Raw genomic sequence first — 20,015 nt, forward strand, 5'->3', positions numbered from 1 at the left:
GTACACTAAGGACGTAATGTGACACTCATTACTCCATTGATTGGTCCAAGGAAGCTCATAAAGATCATTTGGGTTCTGTCTTGATGAATAAGTTACCACAAACATTTTTAATCAACATGCTATCTCGGTAGGGTTATACTGAATTCATTATGATGGGCTAGGGAATATACTGAGAATATTCTGTTTTATTTTACAGTACAGTTTGCATTCTTTAGTGAATTTCTAATAGATACCCAGTGAGGGTATGTGGTGGTACTGTTAATGTAAATGGTTATCTTGTCAGTAGCTTTTTAGAGAATACTATCTAAAAAACACAAGTGAATAATCAAATTAATCACTTATGAGCAATACTTACTGGCTTCCTGTACGCACAGTGAACTACAACAGTTGTAACAGTTATTACAATGAAACACTGATGTGTATCAACTTGAGTTATTTGGTCATAAAATACTTCCTAACTACTTTTATTATTATGCATGTTGGGTTTTTACCATGATATGCACAAAATAAGTTCATCTATTTTTGCAACCTCACTGCCAACAGGGCATTATAAGGATATTAACACTTTTAAATGTCCACAACCACATACATTACTATTGCATTAAGAGAGCACTAGAGTACTTTATGGTTAGATAGGGCTTTAGATAGGGTTCTAAGACCTTTATCAAGTCTGTTGTAATGACAAAACAACCTAAACGGTTCCCCTTGGTCTGATGGAAGAGGGGTAGAGTTGACAGTGTATTAATATTAACACAACAGATGCAGGAATTGTGAATATTTGACTCTATTTGATGCAAGAAATGTAAAACTAAAGTTAAATACATGTATTTAATAACAGTGCTAATCAATTCAATCAATTAAAAGGCAAACGTGTTACAAAATTAAGGTTCTAAATCTTACCTACTCTACATTTACATTTAGTCATTTAGCAGACGCTCTTATCCAGAGCGACTTACAGTAAGTACAGGGACATTCTCCCCGAGGCAAGTAGGGTGAAGTGCCTTGCCCAAGGACACAACGTCATTTGGTTGGCATAGCCGGGAATCGAACTAGCAACCTTCTGATTACTAGCCCGCTTCCCTAACCACTCAGCCATCTGACTCCCTGCAGACACAAAATTGTACATCGGAGAGGGAAAGAGACAGAAGTCAGACCTGATGGCCAGATGAGGGACAGAGAAAGAACCAAGTAAGAGAAGAAGCGAGAGAACAATTGTCCACATTCCTTTTCATACCCAACCATCACCTGTCACAAACATCCAATCAGACCACATCTTGAACCTTCCTTCTCAGAATATAACTGTCACACAAAGAGGTGTGAGAAACATCAAGAAAAACTTCTTCAAGTAACTCAAGTCTTAAGTATGTGTGAGCAGGGTGTCTACCAGCCTACACTACCACAGGTATTGTATTCTAGACTGTGTGTAGTCGGTGAGTTTCATCTTCACCAGCAACAGTGGGCCCCAAACTCTCCTCTCCCAGTCGGCCTCCCCTCTCCTCTCCTCAGCCACGTCCTGAGCAGTGAGGAAGGATATTCCTCACTTCCTAGAGCTCCACCCTGCCCTACGTACCAGAGAGGAAAGAGGAGAGAATAAAAAAGCAGAAATATTCCTAGGGGGATAAACCTGAGAGTGGGAACAGACAAAACATTGTAGATCCACCAGGCCAAAGTAACTCCACAGCAAACACGCTTTCACATTTTTGGAGAAAAATAATTTGATTATATGGGCGAGAGGCTTCTGCATGAATTGATCATTTATCCTGAAGTCGTCTGACATTGTGTTGACATATCTGACACACAGTCAGAACTGTCTATCGGCTTCTTCCATCTTCGAAAGGGCTTTGTTGATCATTAGCAGACATTCTTTAGTTGCTGCAGAATGGATGGTGTCTTATCATTGTAATCTCATTCAACATGGGGAACCTAACTCTATTGGTAGAACAGAATGAATGGTAAGACAGGAAACACACTGAGGAGGACAGGAAATGGAACGCACATGCAGGAATAAACAGGGTTGAAATAGCCAGAAAGGAAATTTCAGTTTCTCTGTACTCTCTTGTAGCCAGGAATATTCATTTAGTGTCCTTGAAGAACCTAACACAAGCCTATCCCACAGATCAAGGAGGTAAAATGACAATAATATTACTACAATGATAGAGATTGAAGGGTTGAGAATGATGAGAATAAGGTACACCTCTCCTTGTTTTATGTTGGGATTTCTTGAAGTCCCACTGACATAAACATTGTTCACCTCTAAGACATGTCTGGACATTGGATGTGATTGTTTTGAGAAACATGCTTCATGTGAAATTATCTTTATGTTTGTTTGAAAGGGGATTTAATGTATGAAGAAGATTATGTTCATACTTTTCTTTGTGGTACAATGACATTCCTTCGTGGATGCCCCCTGACTTTCTTCTGATCCTGCCAAACACTGAAGTGGATGATGGGACCTCCTTTCAATCTTAGAAAAGCTCTTGGGGACTAAACAGCGGGAAAAAACATGTGAGGCAAGGTCAGTGTGAGCCCTCCGCCCCTCCAGCCAGGAAGTGCCTAGCACAAACTGCATGTGGGGCCCTGCCCATCAGAAACAGGAAGTACAAAGTGCAAACCAGCAATGACGCCCCACCCCTCACACCAGGATTATGTATTATATTGTCCACTCTCCGGTTCTGGTCTTAAAGACTGATTTAGAATAAGCTCTCCCTTTATCTCTTCCTGGAGACACCACCATAAATGTTGTGAACTGAGGGTTATCACTTAAACAATGAGATGCCTTTCAGGGATAGAAGCAACAAGTTTCAAGTGGAACACATGTGTTCATGGCCATCAAATGACCACTTTTAAGACTGAATTTATGTTTATACTTGCAACTTATTCATGTCTGACCCCTTTTGGGTTTGGCTACTTTACACCACGTCAAACTGTTGGCATGGAGACAAACAGGAGCTAACAGACTTGAACCATCAAAAACAAAATGTATTTTCACAGCACATGAGAAATATTTGCTGGACTTTAGAGTTACAATGAACACACCAGGCAATTTCATCTTATGAAGTAAACACATCAATCATATTCAATAATTTAATAAGTGTCTAATGTGCAACAGGGGACGTTTCCTGCTTTAATAAAATAAATTGGGGTAGTATGTTCCCTTGTTAATTTATTCAGACATACTTCACGAGAGTCAGGTTTTAAATCTTTCACAATACAATGCAAATATTTTATGTACACCATACATTCAGTCAAACACACACACACACACTCACACACACACACACACACACACACACACACACACACACACACACACATTAGCGACAGGACAACACAGTTTTATGGGGATAGTGTAATGATGTTGTGAGCAGTATAGATAAATCACATGGGCCTTAATCAGCCCACTGAGGCAGAGGAGTGATCCATCACTCTGGTGACTGTGAAGCACTCTGGGTGTGCTGAGCCCGTCTCCTTCCACTGACAGCATCGCTCAGTAACCTCCATAGGAGACAAGAATGACACCTCATCATTATCACTATCAACACTACTGGAGAGTACACGTAGGCACTTCTCAATTAACTGTAGTCTATGACACAATGGTTCAAGTAAAGAGAGTCTCCTGGATGACATTCCATACGTTTCTTGGACTAGTTTGGTTGTTCAATATGGATCCATAAGTTGCAGGTGTATCAGGCATAGTCCTGCTATTCTTCAGAGTCACTTACACCTGAGCTTTACCCACACTGGGCTTCGAACTCTGAACCTCCAGCTTGCAAGCATGACTACTAACCAGCTACATGCCCGAAAAACTAGCTTTTCCCTGACACGGGTGGACTGTACTTATACTGAGGAGAAGAGAGTTTACCAATTCATCTCAGCTACACAGGCCCTATCATAATATGTTTCCAAGAAAGATATCAGAGAAGCAGTAAAACTAACACAAGGTCACCTGCCTCTCCACCAAGGTTCTTCATCTAAGACCGTTTCATCCAACTGACTAGCCCTTGGTGATGGAGTGGTGATCTAGATTCACTGTGCACACAGTCCTCCATGCATACAACTACGCTCACAGTGATGGACGAGAGACGATGCGGCCACCTCAAAGGCATTGTGACATTCAGAAGCTGCCTTTTTAAAGGCAGGAGAACTGATAAATGATGTGGAGGAATCTGTTTATAAGGCCATGGGTGGAAACTGGAATGGGTTTTGCTTGACAGTTTAAAAAGTATGTTACAGATTTGAAGCGCTGAACTATTACTTCTGTTTTATACATATATCGATGTGTTCTCTGCCATTTTGTTCTTAACTTGGAAACCAGGTTCCCAGTAACAGGTTTTGCTATGTTTTACAAGTAGAACTTTTAATGCATTTTAGAAAGATTTGTTGTCATATTGCTGAAATATCTGCCATATTTGGATAGGTCTGTATAATCGAAAATAGAAGAGAGACCAAATCACAAGAGAGGCTGAAATGGTATCCAGTCAGCTATGAAGGTCAACTCTGAGTTACCATGCTTATTAGTCATCAGTTTCCAGAGGCTGTCACTTGGAACAAAAATCTCATTAATATAAAAAAAGTCACAATCTTTGTCCGAATTGCATGAAGATTCATTCTTGTAAAATTATACACAGATGCATGTGCTTCTGTACACACAGACACACGCACACACACACACACACGCACACACACACACACACACACACACACACACACACACACACACACACACACACACACACACACACACACACACACACACACACACACACACACACATACAGTGTACATATATGTAAGTTTCAACACAGTGGAGTCTGACTTTGGTCTCAGCAGGAGGTAACAAGAGATACATTATCATAATGTAGTTGTGGGTGGACAATTAATGAGTTAATTAATAAATTTATAAATTAATTATATGAATGGGCTAGTATGTGTCTAAACATGCAGTGAGGCACATCCAAGTTTTATTAATCATTCTGGCATTAGATGAACACCCAACATTCATGAGAACAATCTATCTAGTTAATCAGATGATACTAGTAGGCAGTTGGGTAGACTGGTAAATAACTTATAATTAGGAACCTTGAAAGCTATTATCATTTTGAACTCCTACAATCTCTCACCAGCCATGTATTTGCACATTATACACTAATACTTGCTTGACTTTGCTATGAGAGAAATCTTAATTTTTAGAGAAAGGTGTTTCTAAAAATAACCACAAAAAGACGAGTAATATATACTAGTCACCCCTGAATAATTGATCATGCTGAAGATTGCATTTAGGCCAATAAAGTCAACTAAGATTAATTGTCCCCTCTAAAGAGTCATCTGAGATTTACTCCGGATTTTCTCCTCCCCTGTAAAATTGTAAACTGGTTTTATAGGTTATTGCTAATCTTATTGGCCTAAACTCTACAGAACAGTGTAATAATCATCAGTGTCATTATAAAAAAAAACAATAACAAATAGACTACTTAAGTTTAAAGTATCTAACACGCTATACATTAGCTTGCACAGGTTGATGAAACTATTCAAAACGGGATCTTTCGAGGATTGTTTTTATGAAAACAAATCAATGACATAATGTTTTGAATTTTAAAAGGCATTGAATACGTTATATTGAAATTAAAACAGCACCGAATTTGTTGGTTTTGAATTCACCTCTTTAAATTGAAATATGAATTTATTTCAATAAAAAAAATCAAATAAAAAATTCATCCGGGATGGGATACCTACTTGGACCGGACCTCTCTCCTCAGACCACAGTCGGTGCTTGTATGACTGATCTGACTGCATGTATTACTAGCCTACACCTGGATGAGAAGGGCCTGGGGAGAGAGGTTTGAAGTTGGGCCCCAATTTTTCCGGACCCAAACTTTTCGGCTGACATTTTGTTTGTTCGAAAATAATTTATCTAAATTTCACCATTCGATTTTGAGCAGGCTGCATTTTGTTCTATTTGCATTTTTGAGCCTTGAATGTATTTTTTATTTTGGGGGGATCTGAATTTTAGTGTTTGAATTTGAGCAACCAGAATTTCCGAACCTTGAGTTTTTGGATCAGAATTTTTTTCGTTGGTGTTTAAATTTCAATATTAAGTATTCAATGCCTTTTATAATTAAAAACATTATGTTACTGATTTGCTTCCATAGTTTTTATTGTGTAGAAGAAACCACGAATTACAAATACTGTATATTACACGGGACGTACAGTAAGAAGCTTGCGTGTATCTGGAAGCAAATACTGCCTTCCACTGGTGTTCCAGTGTGTGACGCTTTCTAATTTCCCCAGTGACTGATTTTTCGATGTCCTCAGATTGGTCTACCACAGATCCTGCAGTGCATTGTGGTTGGATTTGAGTAACAAAAATATGGCGGATTCGGACGAGCCGTAAGTAGCTAGTTGCCGAAGAAACAAGCAAGAAATAGCAAATAACTGCCCGAACGATGCTTTCAAATCTCATTAACCGATGAAAGCAACGCATGAATCAACCTTCTTTTATTCTCTCTTTTTAGGGAGAAGAAAAGAAGGAGAGTAGTGGAGCTGACTGAGAAGTTAGTAATGATTTGCTAGAACTGGCAGTAGGTTTGAGGTTAGCATACTAGCTAGCGTGCAGTGCACACTGCTGCACAGTCAAGGGCTAGACTGTCAGCTAGTTATAAACGTGATTCCATCTAAGGATTTGTTTATGGGGTTAAGGAGTCACGTAGGGTTGTAGTCTGCTTGACTACACAGCTGAGCTAAACTAGTTTGGATACGTCAATTACTAGCTAGTTAGCTACTGTACCTAACTAACTTGGCAGATGAGCTGTATGGTCACAGCCAACTGGCTAGTTTAACAAGACTACAGTGATTTTTTTTATAATGAAACAATTATACATTGTCCTGTCCTCACCAAAAAATGGCAGTGACGTTTTTTTTGGCTACGATCATTTGGACACCATCCATTCCTGTGGGCAGGTTAGCTAGTGAAGTTAATTGAGCTTATTTTGCTGACATCACTACTCGAGCTTCTCAAGCTTACGCAGTCGCCTTTACTTTAGCATCACGACTATTCTGTTCACCATCATTTTGTCTGAAAACCATGGGTTAGCTAGCTAGTCCCTGCCCCCCCCCTATATTGAAACAACACAATGTCAAGTTCACACTTAAGTTCAAATCAGCTCAAAAGCAAGTATTTGCATATATGTATTGTGCTGCACATTAACCTTCAGATATGCCTTACGTCATTTGCATGCTTTGTTGTGCAATTAACTTTATGACTTTATGACAATTTTTAAGGAGATTGACTCAACCTTAATCTCTACATATCCAATTGAGCTGAACTTTTGTGGTATTTAAAGGATGGTGGTGGATGGTGGCAGTGGAGACCGGGGCGAATGGGAGGGCCGATGGAATCACATCAAGAAGTTTCTGGAGAGATCGGGACCTTTCACCCATCCAGATTTTGAAGCTAGCACAGAGGTAAAGTGGTCATCCTAGGTATAGTACAGGTTCTACACCTCTACTACAGGTGTTGGAATTGAACATGGTTGCATGCTGATACTGGCAATTGTTTATTTCCCATGTGTTCTTTCGCTGATTATTGCACATCCCTCACAGACTCTTCAGTTTATATTGGATACCTGCAAAATTCTTGTGATCGGTGCAGGTGGCCTTGGATGTGAGCTCCTTAAGGATCTGGTACGACTCTAATGTCCATTTCATTAGACTAGATTTTTCCTCTAAAAGGATATGGCCTATGTAGTTTGTAGTCTTATTTGAGGTGTAATTCAACAAACGTTCTTTCAAATACTCTTGTCTTTGTCTTTTCCTTTGGACCAGGCCCTGTCTGCATTTCGTAACATACACGTTATAGACATGGATACCATTGACGTGTCAAACCTCAACAGACAGTTTCTCTTCAGGTCCAAACGTCCTTAAGACTGAGTTTTTCAGTTTATATATATGTTATATAAGTCAATATGGCTGTTTGTTTACTTTTTATTTTTGTTTATTCCCGTAGACCTAAAGACGTTGGACAGCCTAAAGCTGATGTTGCAGCTGATTTCATCAACAATCGTATTCCAGGATGCAATGTAGTCCCGTATCCTATATACAAGAATTATATGCTGTGGGATTTATTGTTAAATCATTTTTGGGGCATTTTTTATTATTATTATCCAGCAACCACACAATGAAAGAATCCTTGATCCTTGTTTAGACATTTCAAGAAAATTCAAGACTTTGATGAGACATTTTACAGACGTAAGCCTCAAGGTTCTTTTTGTTTTTGATCTTCACCAAATACTGAATATTTTAAAATTAATTTGGTCCCTTCCCTATCCTTTCCTCAGAATTCCACATTATTGTTTGTGGACTGGACTCCATAATTGCCAGAAGGTGGATGAATGGCATGCTGGTACATATCCCTCAATCCATTCTGTATTTAAACAGTTAAGAAGAACTTGACTGCTTGAATTTTAATGATTGTATGTCTGGTTGACTTAAGCTTTTCATCATTTCCTAGCTTTCTATGCTGGTTTATGACGATGGAGTTCTAGACCCCAGCTCCATCATCCCTCTGATTGATGGAGGAACTGAAGGATTCAAGGGCAATGCTCGGGTGATCCTGCCTGGCATGACCGCCTGCATCGACTGCACCCTGGAGCTCTACCCTCCACAGGTCTGCAGGCACTGTCTTCCCGACAGAGTATCATGAAGCAGGAAAGCAGATGATCTATTCAACCAGCTGAACTATGCCCCGCTTATGCTGAAGCCTTTTGATTTCTCTTGTCAGATCAACTTCCCCATGTGTACGATAGCCTCCATGCCTCGGTTACCAGAACATTGTGTTGAGTATGTCCGCATGCTGCTCTGGCCTAAAGAGAAGCCTTTTGGAGGTGAGCATACAACTGTGTGGCCATAAAATGTTCACACTTCTAGAAACATCCCAGTGAGTGTGGTGATTGTGTGTATGGTGTGTGTTTGTACACACAGACGGTGTGGGGCTGGATGGAGATGACCCAGAGCACATCCAGTGGGTGTACCAGAGGTCTCTGGAAAGGGCAGCAGAGTTCAGCATCACAGGAGTGACCTACAGACTCACCCAGGGTGAGGACACCCTCCGTCTCTGTCGTAAACCACACTATCCCTGTTCTTAAGTCTCCAAAAGGATCTGACCTAGAACAAGAGATGGAATGAGCAAAGTTTTAATCATAATGGTATCCTTTGTTCCCAATTGAATCAGTTTATACTTTGGACAGATAGTTGCAAATTCATAAATTGTCTATGTATCTATGTAGGGTTCTTACAATTTACATGCTCTGTTAGACCCTTGTGTTATATGTTAACCATTGACGTATGCATGTTAATATTAAACTTTATATCTCATAATGCAGGTGTTGTAAAGAGGATCATTCCGGCTGTGGCATCCACAAACGCGGTCATTGCTGGTAAATCATAACATTTTCAACCCTGCGCCTGTCTGAAATTTAACAGGCTGTTGGATGTGGTTAACTATGGTACAGCACTGTAAGTGTGTCAATAATCTTTACTGTTGGTACATTTATACTGTGTTCCTTTAACTTTTAGTTTTTCCTTTAATTTTAGCGGCCTGCGCCACAGAGGTTTTTAAAATAGCATCAAGGTGAGCTCCTGGTCCCTGGCTGACGCTCATCCAAAGCAGTCATACATGAATATGTCTAAAGTAAAAGTTATGTTGATTGAGGAACTCCTGTTTTTCTACATTATTTGCAGTGCCTACATTCCTTTGAACAACTATATGGTTTTCAATGATGTTGACGGTCTATACACCTATACATTTGAGGCAGAGAGAAAGGTGGGTTCTTGTGCTGCATTCAGATTGTGAATGTGATGTAGCTACAGTACCAGCTACTCAGTTATAGACCAGCTGTTCTGTGTTTGTGATTTCCACCTCAGGATAACTGTTCAGCCTGCAGCCAGGTGCCCCAAAAGCTGCACTTCTCCCCCACAGCGAAGCTTCAGGAGCTGCTGGACTACCTGACAGAGAACGCCTCGCTGTAGGTTCAGCTGTCACAATACCACAGGGCTTTAGAGGACACATATTTTGAGCTCTTTACACCGGCTCTGTAATTAAATTAAAGTGTATCTTGTATTTTGTTGTGATGTGTAAAATCATGACCTTTTTCAGACAAATGAAATCGCCTGCTATCACAGCAACAGTGGAAGGAAAAAACAAAACGTTGTACTTACAGGTGATTACTTCCAAATGGATGTTTCCACCTTGAAATGTTTTCGTAAGCGCTCTAGCCCAAGACATCAGTCCTAGTTTTTTTATCTGATAGCCTTATGAAAATTTATTTTTCTTTTACAGAGTATTGCTTCAATTGAACAGAGGACACGTCCAAATCTGTCTAAAACGCTGAAAGGTGAGATTATTGAACTATATTTATTCAAACTAAACATGCATGCTGTATCGTACTGTGGGATACTTTTGGCATTGAAGTATTGTTCAACACTACATCAAGGTTACATAAACTACAAACGTAAGTACATAGCAATACCTATAGTACCAACATTGTCATTACATAGTACTTCATTATAGTTTAGCTGTAGTAAGTTATTACACAAGTGAGACTTGGTATGGGGAAAGTTGGGTTTTCCAGGGGTAAGTGGATATTATTATTGATCTTGTTTAATGCTCCACTTTTACCAATGCCTTCCATATTGTGGCTTCTTACACTTTTGTAATAACCTATACCACTAACACTATTAAATAGCAATGACTATTTTCCTACAATATTTTACCTACAGGCCTTGCTATGTATTACTGTACTGTAAAGTACTATTGCCTTCGTTTTCATTCTGGGAATAAGTGGCCATCCTTCTAAACTGGTTTCGCCCTTGTTTATTTTAGCTAGTTAATGTAAAGAGTTGTGAACCCTTCTGCTCTCTTTTATCCAATGATTTTATTAATGTATACTTTTGTTTTTTAGAACTTGGTCTTACAGATGGACAGGAGTTGGCTGTTGCTGATGTCACCACTCCCCAGACCTTAATTTTCAAAATCAGTTTCACTTCATAGGACATATTCTTTATAACGGTTATAAAGGTGTATTTAAGTACAATTATGTAAATAGGAATGTGCCCATTTCTCTTATTGATTTGTGCACCCATATCTGATTGCAATGTTTCCAATTACATGTTTTGGTGATGCTCTTTTACTGTTAAGGATATTTACAGTATGTGTTTCATGCACTGTAACCTCACAACCTCCTTTACTTGGTGAAAAATAGGTTGGTCATTTGAAATGGTGATACTCTACTTTTAAAAAAATCGGCTTTTATTTATTTTGTTAAGTGTTTTTATTTTACCTGCAATTACTCTGGTACTCCAGAAACTAAAGAGGTGCAATGTAATCAGGAAATAAATGTTTTCCTATACACCAGCACTGCCTTGGGGGGGTGTCTTTGTGGAGTGTTTATCAGATATTTTATTACTCTGTTCTGTGGCTAATACACAGTATTCGGGGTTAAGAACATACACTGCGAGGATCCGTGGCATATTCATGATGACACTATCAAAGTAGGTCATGAGACTTGACGGGCTCACTGCTGGCTAGTTCATCAGCTCGGATAATGACGTCATGGTGCTACGTGGAAAGGAAGTGCTACGCTAGCTAGATGGTAAGCGTACAGTAACCAAAACATTGAAACTTGGCAAGCTTCAACACCAAGGAACAAAACAGTCATGCCTCGACTAAGGCAGGGAATTGAACCGCGATGTATGGATTTTCTATATTTATGTGGCACTGACGTGTGAATTTAGCAAGCTAGCCAGCTAAGTTTTTATCACGATTGTTATGGTGATTGCTGCTTCGCAATCCAAGCCAAGCAAGGACTGCGAAGAAGCTAACGCGTTAGCTAGCTACAGTATCTAGCTACCAAGCAAACTAGACTCGATTTTATAACCAGCTAGCTTTTTGACCTGCTTGGTGACTACATTGGCTTTTCTGAATGCAATTTTGTGTATCTCTTTACATAGCCAGATTGTCATTAACATGTATCATATGTCTGGTCGAAAAGGTGGTCTGCTTTACTAGCTAGCTAGCTACAAGCCAGCAGCATTATTAGCAAAGTGTGCTAAGTTAGCTCGGACCAAAACAGAAGAACAGCAAGAATGAGTTGGTTCAACGCTTCCCACCTATCAAGTTTTGCCAAACAAGCATTAACAACAGCTCAGAAGTCCATTGACAGAGTCCTGGATATCAAAGAAGAGGAACAATGGGCTGACACTGTAGTAATGCCTTATGACGGTAAGTCGGTGATTTTGTCCGTTGGGGTACAGCATGCAATATAATATTAGCCTAAGGGAAATGTGATCAAATGGTGCTCTGTCTTGTCCTTGTTTTGTTGTTAGATTTACCTGTAAAGACTCCATTAAGTGGAGGATGGGGGATGACTCAGTGGGACCCCCCTGCAGAGGAGAACACAACCACCCCTCCCGTGTCATCTGAGGCCATCACCACCCCTGTCACTCGTACAGTTGTGGATGAGACTGAGAACTTCTTCAGTGCCTTTCTGCCCCCAGGGGAGCTACAGGGTGGCAAGAGCCCTCATGTGGTGTCTGTGCCACCTGCCAAGTCCCACAGACGGCCACAGGAAGATGAAGAGAAGGGCACAGATGAAGGAGTCAAAGCTGAAGGGGACCCTCACCAGCCAGGGCTGACAGAGCCTGACAGTCAAGAGAACTACGAGCCTGCTGAGTGCAAGGAAGTCCAATCTGAGCCTATAAAGTCAGGGCCTGTTGCAGTTACTGCCCCTATTCATCCAGACCCTCCAATGCCAGCTCAAGAAGATTGTCCTGATGACTCGGACAGTCAGACAGTCATGGTAGAAGAGAGCTTGTTAGATGCGGATGTCACAGCTACCGTCTCTGAGGATTCACAAGCAGAGCAGTCACTGAACCCTTCAGACCCTCCCCCTTCCGATGATGTCATTGACTACCCTGAATCGTCTGGTGTTTCTTCTGAACCCAATAACCCCTCCCCAACCCCCTCTCCACTTACACCCCCTAAGGAGATTCTTTTAAATCCCAAAGATCCCAAAGCAGAGGACAGGCAAAGTGACACCCCTTCCCCCCCAGTCAGTGCCTTTTCATCTGGCACCTCCACCACCAGTGACATTGAGGTTTTGGACCACGAGAGTGTGCTGAGTGAGAGCTCGGCCAGCTCTAGGCAGGAGACTGCAGAGGCCAAGGCAGGCCTCCACCTGATGCAGGGCTCCTTCCAGCTGCTCTCGGCCTCTGCCTGTGGAGAGTTCCCTCGTCTGGAGGACTACACCAAGCTGACTGAGAGCTCTGGCTCGTCCTCTGACGCCTTTGAGCGCATCGACTCGTTCAGCATGCAGTCTCTTGACAGCCGGAGTGTCAGCGAGGTCAACTCCGATGACGAGATCCCTGGAAGCAGGACCTTGGCATCTGTCACTTCTGGGTCCACTCCCACACCTGTTCTGCCAGCAGCAGCACTGCAAAACCCGGAAGACGAAGAGGAGAAGAAGGAAGAGGAGAAAGAAGAAGAAGAGGAGGAGATAACAGAGATGATGAAGCAGCAGTCAGTGGATGAGATGGAGGAGAGCGGACGCAGTGCCACACCTGTGAACAGTGAGCAGACCGAGGAGCTAAATGAACAGGAACAAGACTCAGAGGCGGATGTCACTTTGTCTGCTCCCCCAGAGGATTTTATTCCACCAATCACAGAGCAGAAGCGAAGTGTTTCAACCTGTCAGATTCTGGAGCTTCAAAAGGTAAACGCTGTTTTCAAACTGAGACTTTTTCTGCTTATCTTGTAACACCAGCCTTCATTAATTTGGCACAGCAAACCTTTATTTACTTAACAAACATAATCTGTCTTCGAGAAGCACAAGTCTTTGCTGATGGTTGCTGTTCCCTCTGTAGACAAGGTTGCCTACCACATTTCTTATGCATGTGATTTAAAGTCATGTCCTCTGCAGGTGATTGATGAGCTGTCAAGCCGTCTGGAAAAAAGAGAGTCTCAGCTCTTGGCAGCCAGTAAAGACAAAGCAAGACTGGAGGAGGAGTGTGACAACCTTAAAGAGTGAGTTTGAGTGTCAAGATACCTCATATATGACTTTGACAGGCAGAAAGAACCATTCCATAAAGGTTTCTATGATAAACGGCTTTAAACCTGTCATGCCAGTGCAAATATTTGCCTCACACTCCGTCAAACAAAAACGCAGGTGTTGCACATCGTACAATCGTGGACAACTTGTCTGTTTACTCCATGGCATTGACTGAACGCATTCCAGCGTTTCAGAAGTTTCCAAATTCTATATTCATTGTTTTATTGAAACTGTCCAACAATTCTATTGGAAGGATTCTGAAGCCATTAAGTTATAACTTTGTTTATTGTGTGTGACGTTTGTGACTGATGGCTGCGGCAGTGAGGTGGTCAGCTTGAAGGACGAGAGCTCCTCAGTCCAGTCTCTAAAGGATGAGTTTACCCAGCGCATTGCAGATGCAGAGAGGAAGGCCCAGCTAGCCTGCAAGGAGAGGGACATTGCTAAGAAGGTAACACACAAGCCTGCAACAACACACCTGTCATTTCCGGTTCAATCTGTTCAGCTTTTTCTTGACATTTATCTCGGAATTCCTCTGTAGGAGATAAAGAGCATGAGAGAGGAGCTGTCCACCAGACTGAACTCCAATGAAACCATGGAGATCATTCGGGAGAAGGAGGACCAGATCAGAGGACTTCTCGAGGAGGGTGAGTTATACAGTAGGATGAAATCTGTCATAGGTGTTATCCATACACCAGGTTACTGACATCTCCTTACCCTTCTCTTAGGTGAGAAGCTGTCCAAGCAGCAGCTGCAGCACTCCAACATCATAAAGAAGCTGCGTGTGAAGGAGAAGGAGATTGAAGCTAAAATCACCAATCAGAACAAGAAGCTCAAGGAGCAAGAGGAGGAACTGAAACACCTACAACAGGTCTCTGTCTTTTTCCACTGTAGCCTACTACCTTCACTTTCTGATAGGTGAAAATTTTTGATTGGATTGGGGAGTGGTTTATTGGGTGTCCTCTACAGGTCATGTCATTGTGTGTTGTTGATTTAATAAGCAAAAACACTAGGAAGACTGGAGAAAAACCTGCAGCTCCATCCAGCTTTCTCTAGCTTCATTGTTTCCTCACTTCTGACAGTGTCTAGTGCCCCCTAGCTGCCAGATTCCACAGTCACACCTATACTAACCCCACAGCTGAACCTCACAGGCTGCAGTTTGGTATTCCTTTGTGCGGATAAGAGGGCTTGAACAATGTTTCTTGGCTGTAGGTTCTGGATGGAAAGGAGGAGGTGGAGAAGCAGCACCGTGAGAGCATCAAGAAGCTGAATGCTGTTGTGGAGCGCCAGGAAAGGGAGATGACGTCCCAGCGGACTGACTCTGAGGAACTGCAGGAGAAGAGCAGGAGCCTGCAGGCTGCCCTCGACAACTCCTACAAGTAAATCAAATACACCCCTCCTCAGCATGCTAGCGTCTGTGGAAGAAATGAAAACAGAATCGTTACCGTAACACTGATCTTTTCCACCTGTAACTGTAGCTATTCTGCAGATTGATCTTAGTGATGGGGTATTTCTCCAACTGCAGGGAGCTAGCTGAGCTGCACAAGGCCAAAGCCACCAAGGCCAGTGAGGTGCAGGAAGCGGCTTTGAGCAGGGAGACCCAGGCCAAAGAGGCGTTGAGTCTGGCCCTGGAGCAGGCCCAGGAAGAGGCACGCATGCAGCAGGAGGCCCTCATCAACCAGGTGAGACCATGTGTTTGTGATCAGATTCATCTGACTATATAATAATGCTAGTTCTGTGGGCATAATACTTGGTGTACCTATATATTGAGGTCCAGTCCTGAGAGCAGCCCTCTCGTTAACCCTGTGTGGCCCTGCAGGTAGCTGACCTGAGGCTGGCTCTGCAGAGAGCAGAGCAACAGCAAGCTAGGAAGGAGGACTACCTGAGGGAGGAGATCAGTGAGCTGCAGCAGGTAACTTCATATCCATACATACTTGGTTCCCCAACACACTGATGACCAAATCAGTTTTTAAAGCCATTCAGTGTATGCTTTCGCTATTAAAACTATGTGCTACCTTGTATTGATGTGATTTCTGACTGACACCATAGAGACTACAAGAAGCTGAAACCAGGAACCAGGAGTTGAGCCAGAGTGTGACCTCAGCAACACGACCCTTGCTCCGGCAGATTGAGAACCTGCAGGCTTCCCTGGGGGGCCAGACTGCATCATGGGAGAAACTGGAGAAGACCATCTCAGATCGCCTAGGTGAGAACTCTGCCTTTAACTGACATGAAGTTTCACAGGCCGTAAGTTGTACAACTGTGTCAATGTGTGTTCTGTTCTTTGTCTCTCCTCTTGAACTCTGACCAGTGGATGCCCAAGCCCAGTTGGCGGTTGCCGTGGAGAAGGAGCGCGCAGCCACGGAGGAGCTACAGACAATCAAGGCCCAGCTGGTCTCATTGGAATCCCAGAATTCCTTGCTCCGTCAAGAGAAGAGCCGTGTCCTCTGCCAGCTGGACGCAGAGAAGGGCAGAAGAGAGAAACTGGAGGATGACAGCAGCAGGTACGTGGATTTACTGAAAGATTACACCATTATTGATTGTAGCCTTTTGTTTATGATTTCTTGAGGTTAACCGACTGTAACTATCCATGACAAAAGGTCAGTCTGTGGGATATCCTGTGACCTCAACAATTGTAGATCTCTTTTTATAGTTTGAATCTGTCTGTTTTTTTGTAGAGAGCATGTTGAGCTGGAGAACCTGAGGGGAGAGCACAATAGAGCCCTGGAAGAGGCCAAGAAGGAGAAGGTACAGTATATTCCAGACTGACCTGCCAACATCGCCAGGTCTGTAGGAATACTTCCTTATACACTGCTGTGTTATCCCACAAGCTGCTAATGACCAATCAGCTAGAGATGGAGAAAATGAAGGTGGAGCAAGAGAAGAAAAAATGCTACCTAGCACAAGAGGCCCTCAAAGAAAAGGTAGATTTTTTTTTGGCGTTCTTTTTAAAGCAATTGACCTGCTACTGAACACAATTCCTAAACCAATCTAGCGTGTGAATGACACAGTGAAGTGATATCAGATGGTGTTTCCCTCCAGGAGAGGAAGGTGATGGTCCACTCTGCAGGGGAGGCCCCAGCCTCCTCCACACCCTCCCTGTCCCGCTCCAGCTCTGTCAGTGGGACGGAGCACGCTAGCCTTCACACCTCCTTCCTCTCCCTGGTACTCTACCCTGACAGAACTCAGCACCGTAGTCCTAGCCCACCTACCATTTGACCAAGCGATGTCGTTTGTTTCAGTGACAATAACATTTCAGTGGCTCCTGTTTGCTAGGATGACCCTCTGGATCACTCGATGGGAGGCATGTCCATGTCTATAAGCGGGACCAACCTATACGAGGCAGCTCGGCTAAGTGGAGGCTCGAGCGTCGTCGAGAACCTCCAGTCACAGCTCAAACTTCGAGAGGGAGAAATCGCGCATCTGCAGGTAGCTGGATCCAGATGAACACAACATATTTGTAGCATTAATATTTGATGTTTACAGTAGGTGTATTACATGTATCTTTTTTTTTTTTCTTCTTTTTTTTTTACAATTCTGAACTAAACTTTATTTCTCTTTCCTTTTTTCTTTTCTTCCCAGCTGGAGATCTCCAGTCTGGAGAGGAGTCGTTCTGTCATGGCGGAGGAGCTAGTGCGACTAACCAATCAGAACGATGAATTAGAGGACTCGGTGAAGGAGATCCCCAAGCTGAAAGTTCAACTAAAGGTGAGCAGGGGATCCAATTAAATTAAACCATGACTTCATAAAATAGGCAGTGGGATCATTTTAGTTGTTATGGGTAGAGGCGGGTGGGGGATTCAGTTGTTTTTACAATGTTTTTCTTAAAGGATCCAGTTATTTTGAACAGACACAGAGAAGTAGTCACTGTTTGTTGTGTGTGTGTGTCAGGACCTGGAGCAGAGGCACAACACTATCCTTCAAATGTACGGGGAGAAAGCAGAGGAGGCTGACGAATTGAAGCTAGACCTGGAAGACGTGAAGAACATGTACAAAACCCAGATCGACGAACTGCTGAAGAACCAGAAATAGACTGACTGCTCCTCACTGCCAGGACAAAAACTCAAAGACAAATACAAAATGCAGATACATGACTGTAAAATAAGAAATTACATTTTCCTGATAGTATGATTGTGATTTCTCAATAGTATAGTTTTAAGAAACATCAAAACATATACAGGTACATTCAATAAAATGGATATGGAAATACCAACTAATTGCTTTTTAGGAATGAATGGCTGAAAACAAATTGGACTATCAAGTTATATTGACAGTTTACCAGTTCTGATGGCTCTAGATCTTTCATAAGGAAAATGACATGACCATGGAGAGTATTTATCGGTCTAGGAAACAACAAAAGTTTGTATGGATGAAAAGGAAGTAGATAATGCATTTTACACTGTGGAGGAAAGTGGGATCCCTGCTACTGGATTTTTTTTTATTAAGAGAAGCATTTTCCTGTCAGTTACATTTTCTGTTCCTCTGAAATATAAGATAATTTGGGGAATAAGTGGATGATTGCACTAAAGTGTAATCTCTTAATTTGTGGCTAGGCCTAAATGTAACCGGAGACTGTTAAATCCGTCAAAAACACTTGCACAAACGTATGTATGTTGATCAGAAATCCTCAGGTCGTGTATCATGTGGAGACATGGTCTGATGCTTCTGCTGAACGTTCTGAAGATTTTGCTCTGTACAGATATGTAAATAAACATTTATTGGGATGGTAACGTGGACATGGGTAAACAATTTTCTCGGGACCAAGTTTTCTTAGGCACTAATTATTAATTTGTATTTAGAAAAATATGTTCATTTAGAAACATTTAAAAATTAAGGACTATACAGAATACAACTTTTTTGAATTAGACACTGAAATGCGAAGTGCACTCTGGCCATAGGGTTCGCCATATTTTCCCAGTTAAACTACAGTAGCCTAGCTATAGGTTGAATTCAGTTCGCAAGCGGGGTGCTATCCTGTGCCTATAACATCAGGGCACGTTCCATTCCTAAGAAACATTTTAGCATTACAATTGTACTCAAGGCAGGAAAGTAAGTTACATAGGCTAGTATTTGGGGTCGAGTCATAGGTGTCATAGCCACAGGGGTCTGTCTTTAGTTGCCACACAACCCCACCTTGTGGCTTACAATGTATTGCATGCCGGTGTTAGGTTTCCGGTGTTATGGCGCCTTTCCTCATCAACATATTTGAGAAAAGAAGGTAGGTTAAGTGTGTATTCGTTTTTCAGTTGTACGCATTTGTTTTTCAGTTGTGTTCATTCCCGAAGCCATTTTTCTGATTTAGGGTAGCCTACCTCTTGTCAGTTGGGATACTTAAGGTCCGTTCCCCACAACATATGCTACAAAGAATGTTGCCTTACAGCGATGCAACATAGTTCTTGTTACTGTAGGTTTTAGACAGTTGCATTTAAATGTTAACAATTCACTGAGTGTTCACTACAATAAAATGAGTTTGTTGTATCTGGGGATATAGCTAGGCTATGAACAATTCCTGTCGTGGCCGTTATTTTTGCAATATTTTACTAATTGTTGCTTACAGGAAAGCATCTTAACGAATGTAATAGTAATGGTGCGTTATTGTGAAAAGATTGTTTGGAATTTGAAACACGAATGTATTGTACTAGTTTGATGGCACGATAGCAGTGTCATTGAATTCGAATATTCTAGTTTCATGGAAATGAATTACTTCATTTTTTTCCCCACCATGAACATTTTTCCAAGGCAAGCAATCCATTCAATTGTGGAATGTTTGAATGTACCCAAGCAGTCAAACGTATTAAGTAGGCCTCATGGCAATAAGTCCAAAAGTTTCGTTGAGTCAGTATTTTTTATTTTTATTGACAAACACATTTCCTGTTCTCACGCAGAACAGCATGGGAATGAGCCCCATGCATTTCACTT

At 41.9% G+C, this 20,015-nt stretch overlaps 2 protein-coding genes across 4 annotated transcripts; both read left to right on the forward strand.

Annotated features, from left to right (window-relative positions):
- The first annotated feature begins 6,354 nt into the window (after positions 1–6,354).
- On the forward strand, positions 6,355–11,406 carry uba3 (ubiquitin-like modifier activating enzyme 3). 3 transcript variants are annotated; one of them, XM_067232470.1, is made up of 18 exons: positions 6,361–6,387; positions 6,513–6,551; positions 7,341–7,461; positions 7,600–7,680; positions 7,822–7,904; positions 8,003–8,083; positions 8,201–8,244; positions 8,334–8,398; positions 8,507–8,662; positions 8,777–8,879; positions 8,977–9,090; positions 9,378–9,431; positions 9,589–9,625; positions 9,736–9,817; positions 9,919–10,019; positions 10,151–10,214; positions 10,334–10,388; positions 10,956–11,406. In XM_067232470.1, the coding sequence occupies exons 1-18, from the start codon at positions 6,368–6,370 to the stop codon at positions 11,042–11,044; spliced, it is 1,389 nt and encodes a 462-aa protein (XP_067088571.1). In that variant the 5' UTR covers positions 6,361–6,367; the 3' UTR covers positions 11,045–11,406. The 3 variants fall into 3 exon arrangements, with proteins under 3 accessions (XP_067088588.1, XP_067088571.1, XP_067088579.1); XM_067232487.1 differs by lacking the exon at positions 6,513–6,551 and having other exon boundaries at positions 6,355–6,387; XM_067232478.1 differs by lacking the exons at positions 6,361–6,387; positions 6,513–6,551 and adding an exon at positions 6,840–6,957.
- Positions 11,407–11,575: 169 nt separating this feature from the next.
- Positions 11,576–18,824, forward strand: tmf1 (TATA element modulatory factor 1). Its single transcript, XM_067242686.1, has 17 exons — positions 11,576–12,274; positions 12,379–13,763; positions 13,971–14,074; positions 14,421–14,547; positions 14,638–14,743; positions 14,825–14,967; positions 15,309–15,475; positions 15,622–15,778; positions 15,916–16,008; positions 16,146–16,302; positions 16,408–16,600; positions 16,775–16,844; positions 16,928–17,020; positions 17,139–17,261; positions 17,373–17,525; positions 17,679–17,804; positions 17,988–18,824. Exons 1-17 carry the CDS (start codon positions 12,139–12,141, stop codon positions 18,126–18,128), a joined length of 3,474 nt encoding a protein of 1,157 aa, XP_067098787.1. The 5' UTR covers positions 11,576–12,138; the 3' UTR covers positions 18,129–18,824.
- The last annotated feature ends 1,191 nt before the right edge of the window (positions 18,825–20,015 follow it).

This window comes from Osmerus mordax, chromosome 1 (assembly GCF_038355195.1).
Source record: "Osmerus mordax isolate fOsmMor3 chromosome 1, fOsmMor3.pri, whole genome shotgun sequence".
NCBI lineage: Eukaryota > Metazoa > Chordata > Actinopteri > Osmeriformes > Osmeridae > Osmerus > Osmerus mordax.

What these genes read in the sequence shown, in the direction of transcription:
- uba3 (XM_067232470.1), top strand. Translation starts at nt 6,368, where the DNA reads ATGGCGGATTCGGACGAGCC. An exon ending in ATTTTGAAGCTAGCACAGAG is followed by an intron (nt 7,462 to 7,599) that starts GTAAAGTGGTCA and finishes CATCCCTCACAG; the next exon opens with ACTCTTCAGTTTATATTGGA. An exon ending in ACAAAACGTTGTACTTACAG is followed by an intron (nt 10,215 to 10,333) that starts GTGATTACTTCC and finishes TTTCTTTTACAG; the next exon opens with AGTATTGCTTCAATTGAACA.
- tmf1 (XM_067242686.1), top strand. Translation starts at nt 12,139, where the DNA reads ATGAGTTGGTTCAACGCTTCCCACCTATCAAGTTTTGCCAAACAAGCA. An exon ending in GACCATCTCAGATCGCCTAG is followed by an intron (nt 16,303 to 16,407) that starts GTGAGAACTCTG and finishes AACTCTGACCAG; the next exon opens with TGGATGCCCAAGCCCAGTTG. An exon ending in CTGGAGGATGACAGCAGCAG is followed by an intron (nt 16,601 to 16,774) that starts GTACGTGGATTT and finishes GTTTTTTTGTAG; the next exon opens with AGAGCATGTTGAGCTGGAGA.